The sequence below is a fragment of the Coregonus lavaretus genome (assembly GCF_964263955.1).
Source record: "Coregonus lavaretus genome assembly, contig: HAP1_SCAFFOLD_3148, whole genome shotgun sequence".
In the NCBI taxonomy this organism is placed as follows: Eukaryota; Metazoa; Chordata; class Actinopteri; order Salmoniformes; family Salmonidae; genus Coregonus; species Coregonus lavaretus.
Window position 1 is genome coordinate 14,103 of NW_028166802.1, and position 13,123 is coordinate 27,225.

The following is a 13,123-nucleotide window of genomic DNA, read 5'->3' on the forward strand; positions in this document are numbered from 1 at the left end:
GTCTCCTCCCCATCCCCCTCTAACCCAGGTCTCCTCCCCATCCCCCTCTAACCCAGGTCTCCTCCCCCTCTATCCCAGGTCTCCTCCCCATCCCCCTCTAACCCAGGTCTCCTCCCCATCCCCCTCTAACCCAGGTCTCCTCCCCATCCCCCTCTATCCCAGGTCTCCTCCCCATCCCCCTCTATCCCAGGTCTCCTCCCCCTCTATCCCAGGTCTCCTCCCCATCCCCCTCTATCCCAGGTCTCCTCCCCATCCCCCTCTAACCCAGGTCTCCTCCCCATCCCCCTCTATCCCAGGTCTCCTCCCCATCCCCCTCTATCCCAGGTCTCCTCCCCATCCCCCTCTAACCCAGGTCTCCTCCCCATCCCCCTCTATCCCAGGTCTCCTCCCCATCCCCCTCTATCCCAGGTCTCCTCCCCCTCTAACCCAGGTCTCCTCCCCATCCCCCTCTAACCCAGGTCTCCTCCCCTCCCCCCGCCCCCCTCTATCCCAGGTCTCCTCCCCATCCCCCTCTAACCCAGGTCTCCTCCCCCCGCCCCCCTCTATCCCAGGTCTCCTCCCCATCCCCCTCTATCCCAGGTCTCCTCCCCATCCCCCTCTAATCCAGGTCTCCTCCCCATCCCCCTCTATCCCAGGTCTCCTCCCCATCCCCCTCTAACCCAGGTCTCCTCCCCATCCCCCTCTAACCCAGGTCTCCTCCCCATCCCCCTCTAATCCAGGTCTCCTCCCCATCCCCCTCTATCCCAGGTCTCCTCCCCATCCCCCTCTAACACGGGTCTCCTCCCCATCCCCCTCTAACCCAGGTCTCCTCCCCGTCCCCCTCTATCCCAGGTCTCCTCCCCATCCCCCTCTAACACGGGTCTCCTCCCCATCCCCCTCTATCAAACTCTCCCTCTTCACAGAAAATGTCATTTTTTACACTCCTCCCCCTGTTACTCAGGCCAGTCACAGACAGACTCCTTTCCTCATCCTCCTACACAAATGCATAGAAGCATTTATCAAGCGATTAGTGAACAATAGTTTCTTAGTCTCACAATAATTTGCCTCCTGAAATCTATTAATCATTCAATAGACCTCATTATTCTCCCAGAACGATAAATCCACAATTTGTCCTAGCCTTGTAATCAATCTAGATTGGGTTAACTTAGTGGTTGCTTAGAGAAAAAACATGTCTCTGTGAAATCAACATTGTTTAGTGGATATATGCTGGCTTGCGTCTTTAGCCGGTTAGGGGGTAGAAGAGTTGAGAAAGGACTGGCTGGTAATCCAAGGGTTCTGGAAGGATGGGTCCCAGAATGCTGGTGGAGGTTGTCTGTCTAAAAAATGAGAATTGATTCCGATTCCATGGTTTTTCAGCTCACCTGTCTGCGTCAGGTATAGCATTTGTATTTATTAGAGATCCCTCAACATGTTTTGACCATGACAGTTTACAATCCAGGGTTACTGCGCACAACGTAAAACACCAAATAATGCATGCAGAGCAGAATTAGGCCGATACCCGCTAATTATCAAAATCCAGAAAATAGCCATTCAATTTTACAACCACCTAAAAGGAAGCAATTCCCAAACCTTCCATAACAAAGCCATCACCTACAGAGAGATGAACCTGGAGAAGAGTCCCCTAAGCAAGCTGGTCCTGGGGCTCTGTTCACAAACACAAACAGACACCACAGAGCCCCAGGACAGCAACACAATTAGACCCAACACAATCATTAGAAAACAAAAAGATAATGACTTGACATATTGGAAAGAATTAACAAATAAACAGAGCAAACTAGAATGATATTTGGCCCTAAACAGAGAGTACACAGTGGCAGAATACCTGACCACTGGGACTGACTTAAGGAAAGCTTTGACTATGTACAGACTCAGTGCTCAAATACCTCAGTGTGCCATCACAGCAGCAAGATGTGTGACCTGTTGCCACAAGAAAAGGGCAACCAGTGAAGAACCCATATGTTTCTTTATTTTCCCTTTTGTACTTTAACTACTGCCACATAATTATAACACTGTATATAGACATAATTACATTTGAATTGTCTATTCCTTTGGAACTTCTGAGTGTAATGTTTACTGTAAAACATTTATTTTGCTTATTTCACTTTTTTTTTAATGATCTATTTCACTTGCTTTGGCAATGTAAACATACGTTTCCCATGTCAATAAAGACCTTAAATTAAATTGAGAGATAGCGGAGAGGCAAAAGAGCAACTGTGTGTGAATGTGATGAGACTTACATTGCCTCGAGGGGAGAGATGGGTAGACGACTGGAGAGGGATAGAGAAGATGGAGAGAGAGAGAGAGAGATGAGGCACCTACCTGTCCATATAGTGGGTTAGTAGCAGAAAGGAGAGAGAGAGAGAGAGAGAGAGATGAGGCACCTACCTGTCCATATAGTGGGTTAGTAGCAGAAAGGAGAGAGAGAGAGAGAGAGAGAGAGAGAGGGGTGTGAAGAGACTTACATTGCCCATGTACTCAGACAGCAGGTCCTGCAGAGCCTGACGGACAGAGTTGCACTCGGCCACGATGCGCTCGCGCCGGTCATCACGGGTACAGGACGAGTCGGCCATGAGGGCAGCGCCACTGATGATGCTCTCCAAGCGCTCCTCCAGAGACGGGCGGAAACGCTCCTCGCTAAACGCCAGGGGGTCCACGATGATCTGCTTCTGTTGGAGGGTGGGAGAGAGTTAGAAAACAGAGAGTGCGAGGGGGCGCGAGATGGAGGGGGAGAGATATGTTTACATGTTAGGTCTTTAAGCAGACGCTCTTATCCAGAGCGACTTACAGGAGCAATTAGGGTTAAGTGCCTTGCTCAAGGGCACCGACAGATTTTTCACCTAGTTGGCTCTGGGATCAGAACCAGCGACCTTTCGGGTACTGGCACAATGCTCTTAACCACTAAGCTACCTGCCGCACGAGGGGGAGAGAGATCGATAGAGTGAGGTAGAGGAGAGACAGAGATGGATATATATAGTCAGGCAGGAGAGAGACAGAGATGGATATATATAGTCAGACAGGAGAGAGACAGAGATGGATATACAGTCAGACAGGAGAGAGACAGAGATGGATATATAGTCAGGCAGGAGAGAGACAGATTTGACAGACTGACAGGCCCTCTGTTAAACCTGCAGGGAAGTTTGACGTCTAAACTGTCATTATTTTCAAAAGACCCAGAGGCCTCACAGACCAAGACGATGGATACCTTATATAGTTAGTTAGACAGCGTCCCAAATGGCACCCTAGTCCCTAGATAGTACACTCCTTTGGACCAGGGCACATAGGGCTCTGGTCAAAAGTGGGTGCCATTTGGGACGCCATCTTAGTTTGAGGCCCAGAGGTGCAGGGTGGTAGATAGAGGAGATCAGTCTGAGCCCTGATGTGAAGCAGACAACAACAGAAAACAACTACTGTGGTGAATGAGTTGAGTTTGGTGTCCTGTCCTACCCTACCCTGGGAGGTCAGAAGCACTGCTTATTTCCTGTTCTACCTGTTAACTGCATCCACTGGGTGTCCCATGTCTAAACCCATCCCTGGTTAGAGGGGGGCTGTTGAACTGGCTTAGAGGTCCAGATTTGAATTTGAGGGATAACGTTCACATGGTGCCATTTAGGACTGTGTCTGAGGGGTTTATGGTTTGTTTCAAATCAGGGAACTGCTTTAGCTAGAAAGAGTGTTTCTGATGGGGTTTATATCTGACTGCTTTAGCTAGTGACTGATGGGATTTATATCTGACTGCTTTAGCTAGTGACTGATGGGATTTACATCTGACTGCTTTAGCTAGTGACTGATGGGATTTATATCTGACTGCTTTAGCTAGTGACTGATGGGATTTACATCTGACTGCTTTAGCTAGTGACTGATGGGATTTACATCTGACTGCTTTAGCTAGTGACTGATGGGATTTATATCTGACTGCTTTAGCTAGTGACTGATGGGATTTACATCTGACTGCTTTAGCTAGTGACTGATGGGATTTACATCTGACTGCTTTAGCTAGTGACTGATGGGATTTACATCTGACTGCTTTAGCTAGTGACTGATGGGATTTACATCTGACTGCTTTAGCTAGTGACTGATGGGATTTACATCTGACTGCTTTAGCTAGTGACTGATGGGATTTACATCTGACTGCTTTAGCTAGTGACTCAGTGACTGATGGGGTTCATCACTGGTTAAAACATTCAACTAGTCAGAAGTTAGAATTCCGGGTTTATTAGCTAGCCCACCCCCCCGCCACCCCCCCCTCCGTCACGTCTGACCTCCTCCGTTTTTGAGTGTCAATTCATCATGTCAACAAGGCTCTCTCTGGGTGTGTGTTTCGGCGGTGCTTGAAATTAGGCACCTTGGCACAGAGAGGGGGATCTGGCCTGGAATTAATGCAGAGGCGCTGTGAGCTAAAATAGAAAAAAAAAAAACTAAAACCGCATGGTCCCCAGGAAATTACTGATGAACAAGATCTGAGGTGCTGCTGCTATGATGATGCTAATAACCTGCTGGTCTTCCATCAGCGCCTCTCCTCCTCTCCATCTCACGTGTCCTCTTCATCTTTCTGTCTCTTTTTTTTTTTATACACATCCCATCTGGCTGTGCTGTGGAGAGTAATCAAGCCACTTAATCAAGCCACTGTACTTCCTAAGCCTGAGCCGTTCTGTTCTGACTGAGCTCAAACACAGCACCTCCGCACCTCCCAGCTCACCCCTCCCCCCCAGGAAGTAATCTGTTACTATAAATTATTGACTTCATGAACCTTGTTTCTTAAGCTACATATGTTAACGGGGGCTATTTTAGCACTTTTCTGGGATGCTTGACTGTTTTTATTGCTTTACTGGGAAGCTTAGCAGCAGTAGATGTGCTCATGTTATTTATGTTAGTGCAGGGTGAGCTGCACACAGTGGACTTCCTGCTAGGGCACACCGCCTCAGTGCTAACAGTATAACTCTGGTTCATAGGCACATGATTACTGCATCCAACAGCTGTGGGATCAGCAGAGGCATTCAGGGCAGTAAGAGGGACATAAATTAGGTTACTTACATTGTGTCTTCCAACGCCCCTGATGTAATGTACATTTGCTGAAGCATTATGACAACTCAGCGACACAATGGTAGGGATTAAATGAGCTGGGCTTGGGTCATTGATAAATTATTGTCTCAACACTGCCTTATCATGCTGTGAAAGGATCCAGGAACCCAAATTATTTGGGTGGATCCCATCCTCCTTATAATACGAGCTTTGTTTCCAGAAGGTATCAAAATTGTCAATGAATGTTACACCCACAGAGCTGCAATAGTCTCGTAGCCAGTTATGGAGGGCTAAAAGTCTGCTGAAACGTTCAATGCCACGATTTAGGGAGGGCAGAGGGCCAGATATTATGGGGTGTTTGTTGGTGTCAAGTAGAGACCCAATCAGTTCTTTAAAGTCATTCTTCAGCTGTTCTGAGCTGCCCTTCATAATGTCATTGAATCCCACATGAACTATGATAGACTCGATTTCCTGATGCTGGGTTTAAAATGTTTGGGAGCAGCTTATTGATGTCCTGTAGTCGTGCTCCTGGATAGCACCGTTTTTGCTCCAGGGACTGAGACATTTCTCACCATTGAACTGCCCAATACAACGGCTGGAGAAGGGAACGGCGATCTCCACCCACTCCCACCCCTCACACAATTAGTTGAGTCTGTCACAGGCCCACGAGAAACAGGATAGCGTACGCCCGCTGCTACCTGGCGATAGGTCTGGACATCCCACAGCAGGCAGTGCCTTCGGTCCACGACTTGTAAAATGGGACCAGTGCTGATTGGAACCTTCTACTTCACTACAGGATTGAGGAGGAGACACAAAGGAGACGTTTTCCTTGGCAGAACCAGAGACAGGAAAAGGAGAGGGAAAGGAGAGGGAAAGGAGAGGGGCAGGTGAATACCAAGCAGCACAGGCCATTCGGACAGATGACAAGGCGGGGAAACATCCATCAGGCCCAAACGGCATCCAGAATGAGAAAAGTTCAAATTTGCGTAGAAAGCCTTCCCAGTGGCTGAATGGAGGCCAGTCCCAGCAGCAATGTTCATCTAGTGGAAAGCCTTCCCAGAAGAGTGGAGGCTGTTATAGCAGCAAAGGGGGGGGGGGGGGACAAACTCCATATTAATGCCCATGATTTTGGAATGAGATGTTGGACGAGCAGGTGTCCAGATACTTTTGGTCATGTGGTGTACATAGCTCTGGCACTCTCTATTTTAACTCTTCTCTACATAGCGTCAGACCCAAGAGAAAAGCCTGCACCTGCTGTACGGTCTGTCCTAAATGGGACCCTTAACTTATAATGCACTACTTTAGACCGGAGCCTATAGGGATTTCCTCTCTGCATTTTAGGACAACAGTAAAATTCCTCTAGATTAAAATCCAAAATATTTAATAATCTATTGGCAAAAGGATAGGGTCGAAGCTGAGGCTTTGCCCTGTTCACGACCAAATGAACAATCTGGGATTTTGCCACCATCTGTGAAACCCTGAGATCAAATCTTACAGGTTTGTTTTGGGGGTCAGCAGCAGTAAAGGCAGCATTAATCTGATCCAATCCTGGATTACAAGGCTTCCTGGACTGAGTTCAATCAAACACACATGTCAACGGCTTTAAAGCTTTACAGGCATATTTACAAAGGGAGAGAGGGGACGAAAGAGAGCGAGGTGAAGAGAGCGAGGGGAAGAAAGTAGGGGATATGTTTTATTTTAACCCATCCCAACACCCCACTATAGTAGGGGACTAGACTTACGTCAAAGTTGTTGAGCGCGTAGGCCAGCTCCCCTCCCCCGGCAGGGTGGTTGAAGGCAGCATCATCTGAGGCGGTGGCCTGGGCAGCGTTAGAGATGCCGGAGACAGCTTGCTGAAGCTGCTTGTAGATCAGGTCCCGGTTCGCCTGGAGAACGGAATTAAACTCAATGTTATTTACAACTAAAGATAATAAATACATCAACAAGATGTGGCTTTGAAGTGCTTTGAGATTCTGTATGTAATGAAATGTGCTATTGAAGTTAACGTATTATCATTTCATCCCAAACGATAGTTCTTGAAAGCATTACATTAAAACAGTTTCAAGGACCACTTACGGGGCCATAATGGTAAAACAAACATCTAAAAGGACAAAGTTACAAAACATTACAGACCTTGTATGCGGCCACGTCCGGGTGTTGGAGGCAGGCGCGTGAGGCGGTGTAGAGCATGGGAATGTTCCTCTGGAGAACACCGCGGGCAGCCGCCATCTGATCCTTATGGTGAACATCCTTCAACTCCTACAGAGAGGGAGAGACAATGTGTATTATTACACTATCTGAAAACATTAAATTACGACAGACAGACAGGACCAGACAGGACCGGACCAGACCAGACCAGACCAGACCGGACCAGACCAGACAGGACCAGACCAGACAGGACCAGACCAGACAGGGCCAGACAGGACCAGACCAGACAGGGCCAGACAGGACCAGACCAGACAGGACCAGACCAGACAGGACCAGACCAGACAGGACCAGACCGGACCAGACAGGACCAGACCAGACAGGACCAGACCAGACCGGACCAGACAGGACCAGACCAGACAGGACCAGACCTGACCAGACCAGACAGGGCCGGACCGGACCAGACAGGACCAGACAGGACCAGACAGGACCAGACAGGACCAGACAGGACCAGACAGGACCAGACAGGACCAGACAGGACCAGACAGGACCAGACAGGACCAGACCAGACAGGACCAGACCAGACAGGGCCAGACCAGACAGGGCCAGACCAGACAGGACCAGACCAGACAGGGCCAGACCAGACAGGGCCAGACCAGACAGGGCCAGACCAGACAGGGCCAGACCAGACAGGGCCAGACCAGACAGGGCCAGACAGGACCAGACCGGACCAGACAGGACCAGACAGGACCAGAAAGAAAAGGAGCTCAGAGAGAAGAGAAGACTGAGTTGATCATTCAGATTCAAGAAAGTCACGTTACGCCCTCATGACAGAGAGCCGCTTGGCCTGAGCGACCTAGATTCTCCTCTCCGCCCGTCTGTCATTCCCCTGTGGTGATACAGCACACAGTCATAATCATACCATTCCAATAGGCCCTGCCGTACAGCTCTAAACGCACAGCTCTGTACTACTGGCTCCCAGCGTTATGGTTTTTATAGAAGAGCCAGGGAGACAGCACAGCACCGCTGCCTCCCCAATGACACCCTATTCCCCATACAGTGCACTATAGGCCCTAGTCAAAAGTGCACTATATAAGAAATAGGGTGCCGTTTAAAATGCAGCCAAGAACTAGGCAGAATAAACTTGTGGTCCTCTGTAGCTCAGCTGGTAGAGCACGGCGCTTGTTACGCCAAGGTAGTGGGTTCAATCCCCGGGACCACCCATACACAAAAAAAATTATGCACGCATGACTGTAAGTCGCTTTGGATAAAAGCGTCTGCTAAATGGCATATTATTATTATTATTATTATTATTAAACTGATGGCATAAATGAAATCAACATTGGCCCCTGCCTCACGCACAAGTGTATGGATGTACCTTCACACTGCAGGAGGAATTGAATCGCACACAGATTGGTGTATCTCAAGTTTATATTAGTCTACTAACAAAAGAAAGGTACACATTTATTTACAACAACCTGGTTGGTTTGGTGCTAAACCAACACGAGACTGGAAAGACAAAATAGGAAAATTAACATTCATGATGAATTCCCCAGGTGATATAGCGGCATCACCAGGCTGTTCGGATAGGACAAAGTGAAATATAATAATGAAGACTATGGAGATTATTCTGTAATCTGTGTGTGTGAATCCTATCCGAACAGCCTGGTGATGCCGCTATATCACCTGGGGAATTCATCATGAAACTGCACTGACGGAGACCCGTTCCCATCTCTACATAATGGATCTGGTCACCCTGTGCTGCCTGCATCCAGCCTGTATACATCCTCTGTTCTCTCACTCCCTCATCTCTGTTGAGCACCAACTAACAAGATCCTATTGAGGCATTCTAGCATGGCATTTCCATATTTCCTACTCTGAAGTGCGCGTGTGCAATAACTCAATTCGCCTTTTTTTCCACTCCTAAAACAGCACCATTTTTTAAATAACTTTGGCAAAGGGCAAAGTCTACAAAACTTAGTCCACTCTGTTCGTAACAGATTCCTATTTTTGGGGAAAATAAAACTGTATTGAGATCAAAAATGTTTCATCGATGAGAACATTTGCAGAACGTCGGCCAAAATCCACCTTGTTCCATCTTCTCCCACTGCCGGCCACCGGGCTTCCTCTCACTACCATATTTGGTAGCGAGTAGAAAGGACAAGCGGATGCTTCACATTTATACTGGAGGTGAAATATCCGTCTCATTGTTCTGTGACGTTTACGTGAGGATGCAGAAATTATTTTGTTTAGCTAGCTTGCTAGTAGCCTGTTATAATATGAATGACACTATGATAGCGTTACTGTACTTTTATAATAGCATGGGAGGGGTAAAAGTTCATTATTGATATGCTAACATTGCTTGATCATGAAGCATGTTAGCTAGCCAACAGGAGTTAGCTGTGCATCGTCACCTCATTTAATGTTGCACGGCAAGAAAATAAACCCTTTGTCTGCTTGTGGATTGTAGCATTATTCAAGAGTGTAATATGGTTTGGTTGCATTATTCAATATTGTAAAAATGTTTTAGAAGAAAAGTTGCTTGGATTGTTAAATAGCATGTGCTTAGAGGCTAGTGGGTACTGTGATATTTACGGTCAATCTGAGCTGCGGACCCAGAATGTCGCGTTGCCAGCCACACAACGAAAGGTAAGACCGTAATGTGAATTGAAAAGTAGAAATCTCTTTCGTCACTCAGGCTCTCCATCTCCCGTAGTGGAAATAGGGCCTCAGTAGCTAAGCAACCTACTAACATCCATCTCCCATGTTTCTCTCAGTCCCTCGCTACATCTCTCCACCCTCTATCTCTGTCACACCATCGCCTACCCTTCATAGCACTTCACCCCACCCCGACTGTCATCTCCCACTCCAGCCCAGACACCTCCCTTAGTACAGACATGACTGCTGTCTCCTGACAGCACCCCCCCCCCCCCCCAATCAGACAGTCCAGTACATACCTGCTGTCTCTTGGCAGCCATCATGTTGAGTTTGTCCACCTCTGGTTTCAAGGCCTTGTACTGGATGCCCAGGTCCTGCTCTGTTCCAGCGTTACGCACCTTCACCAGGTTCTCCTCCACCTGGAGGGGTTACAGAGGAACACACCTGGTTTAGATTGGAACACAGGCAGGGCTCTCCCCAAAGAATGGAAGCGGGACGCTGCGCCACCTTGTGGGTCATTTGAGAAGTTCTGAGAGACGCTGGAAAGATCAGAGGAGAAAAATCATGATCTCCTTATTTGATCATGTCAGCGGTGGGTTTTGAATGGCACAATGGGAATGTACTCCGGAGAACACTAGGTTCAATGCTCACACACGCTCAAACAGCTCCTTATATTCAGATCCTAGCTTGCATTTCACATGAAAGGGTCCGTCCCAAATGGCACCCTATCCCCTACACAGTGCACTACTTTGACCAGGGCCCACAGGTTTGTGCTCTCTAGGGCATAGGGCTCTGGTCAAATGTATTGCACTATGTACAGTATGAAAAATGTATGCACTCACTAACTGTAAGTCGCTCTGGATAAGAGCGTCTGCTAAAATGACTAAAATGTAAATGTAAATATGGAAAAAGGGTGCCATTAGGGATTAAAACTAAATCTGTGCTGGGAAGGCTGTTCTTTCCGTGAGCTGTCACAGTCAACATGCCTCCCTCCACTCAACAGTCCATTAAAAAGACCCAGTGCCTAGACTGCAGTAATATGGTAAATGATTCAATAGCTGCTAGCCCTCAATCTTTACCATAAAAAATACACTAGCTATATATCAGCATGAAATGCACATGCACACAGTACTATACCTAGTTGACCTTTGTTAATATTGGAAAGAAGGAAAAAAGGCCTCCCATGTAGAGCGGATGAACTACAGGTTAAATCAAAAATAAGAAAGTGTGGTCCTGTGTAGCTCAGCTGGTAGAGCACGGCGCTTGTAACGCCTAGGTAGTGGGTTCGATCCCCGGGACCACCCATACACAAAAATGTATGCACGCATGACTGTAAGTCGCTTTGGATAAAAGCGTCTGCTAAATGGCATATTATTATTATTATTATTATAATAAAGAGACACCTTCCTGAAATACACCACATGACCAAAAGTATGTGGACACCTGCTCATCCAATATCTCATTCCAAAATCATGGGCATTAATATGAAGTTGGTCCCCCCTTTGCTGCTATAACAGCCTCCACTCTTCTGGGAAGGCTTTCCACTAGATGTTTGAACATTGCTGCTGGGACTGGCCTCCATTCAGCCACAAGAGCATTAGTGAGGTCGGGCGCTGATTTTGGGCGATTAGGCCTGGCTCGCAGTCGGTGTTCCAATTCCTCCCAAAAGGTGTTCGATGGGGTTGAGGTCAGGGCTCTGTGCAGGCCAGTCAAGTTCTTCCACACCGATCGACAAACCATTTCTGTATGGACCTCGCTTTGTGCACGGGGGCAGGTAGCGTTTTCCTGGCATCCGCCAAATCCAGATTAGTCCGTTGGACTGCCAGATGGTGAAGCGTGATTCATCACTCCAGAGAACGTGTTTCCACTGCTCCAGAGTCCAATGGCGGCGAGCTTTACACCACTCCAGCCGACGCTTGGCATTACGCATGGTGATCTTACACCTCGATCACACCGACAGCGTCATTGCATTTTGGTACACCAAAAGTACATTCATTCCCAATGGAACGCTGTGTTTGACTTGCAGCATTGCGTTGCAGAGGCAGCTGCAGTGCGTTCAGTGTGGCTGTACACTGTATGAGTAGACGGCTTGACAGAAATGGTAGCAGAGGGTGAATGTTGAACTTTTGTTGCACACATATCCAGATGATGCGGTGTACCATTTTGCGCAATGACGCTGTAGGTGTGGGTGTGATCGTGGCATTAGGCTTGTGTGCGGCTGCTCGGCCATGGAAACCCATTTCATGAAGCTCCCGACGAACAGTTCTTATGCTGACGTTGCTTCCAGAGGCATTTTTGGAACTCGGTAGTAAGTGTTGCAACCGAGGACAGACGATCATTACGTGCTACGCGCTTCAGCACTCGGCAGACCCGTTTTGTGAGCTTGTGTGTCCTACCACCTCGCGGCTGAGCCGTTGTTGATCCTAGACGTTTCCACTTCACAATAACAGCACTTAAAGTTGACCGGGGCAGCTCTATCAGGACAGACATTTTACAAACTGACTTGTTGGAAAGGTGGCATCCTATGATGGTGCCATGTTGAAAGTCACTGAGCTCTTCAGTAAGGCCATTCTACTGCCAATGTTTGTCTATGGAGATTGCATGGCTGTGTGCTCGATTTTAAATACCTGTCAGCAACGGGTGTGGCTGAAATAGCCGAATCCACTAATTTGAAGGGGTGTCCACATACTTTTGTATATATAGTGTACCTTTAGTAATATGAAGTTACATAAACTTCCTCCTCCTGTACAGTAAATATTATAAGTCTCAAATGGCACCCTATTCCCTATATAGTGCACTACATAAACAATAGGGTGCCGTCTGGGATGCCGCCTATGAGTCTTTACTTTAGACGTGTTTGACAGGAACAACATTTATAAACATCTCTGAATGTGCAAGGTCATGTAGCTGGGTAGCAGTCAGTGTTCCTCTGCCTAGAGAGCACAGCTTGTCTGCCCTACTGCAGCGAGTATAGGCCACATGTTAACACGATGTGACAGCTAGCTTACCGACTAGACTTTCCTTTTCACAGACAGAGGGGGAGAGAGAAGGGCTGTGGTCTGTCCTAATACAGTAGCTCTAGGTAGGGCCCCTCTCATATGGGCTCTGGTCAAAAGTAGTGCACTATATAGGGAATAGGGTGCCATTTGGGGCTATTTTCTCCAGTAGCATCTCCTACAGAGCTAGTTTAGCTGCATGCTGTAGATTAGCCAGGCCTCAGGGCTAAAGGGCTGGCTGTAGATTAGCCAGGCCTCAGGGCTAAAGGGCTGGCTGTAGATTAGCCAGGTAGCTGTAGATTAGC

General features: G+C 47.8%; 1 protein-coding gene across 1 annotated transcript in view; it reads right to left on the reverse strand.

Annotated features, from left to right (window-relative positions):
- Positions 1-2,299: 2,299 nt before the first annotated feature.
- The window catches only part of LOC311114292 (catenin alpha-1-like), a 46,339-nt gene continuing 35,515 nt past the window's right edge, over positions 2,300-13,123 (reverse strand). The window contains exons 4-7 of the mRNA XM_084189548.1: positions 10,122-10,241; positions 7,153-7,278; positions 6,762-6,905; positions 2,300-2,666 (exon numbers count right to left, since the gene is read on the reverse strand). Coding sequence (XP_084045674.1) covers positions 2,382-2,666; positions 6,762-6,905; positions 7,153-7,278; positions 10,122-10,241 — 675 coding nt within the window. The 3' untranslated portion in view covers positions 2,300-2,381. The remainder of the gene's footprint in view (positions 2,667-6,761; positions 6,906-7,152; positions 7,279-10,121; positions 10,242-13,123) is intronic.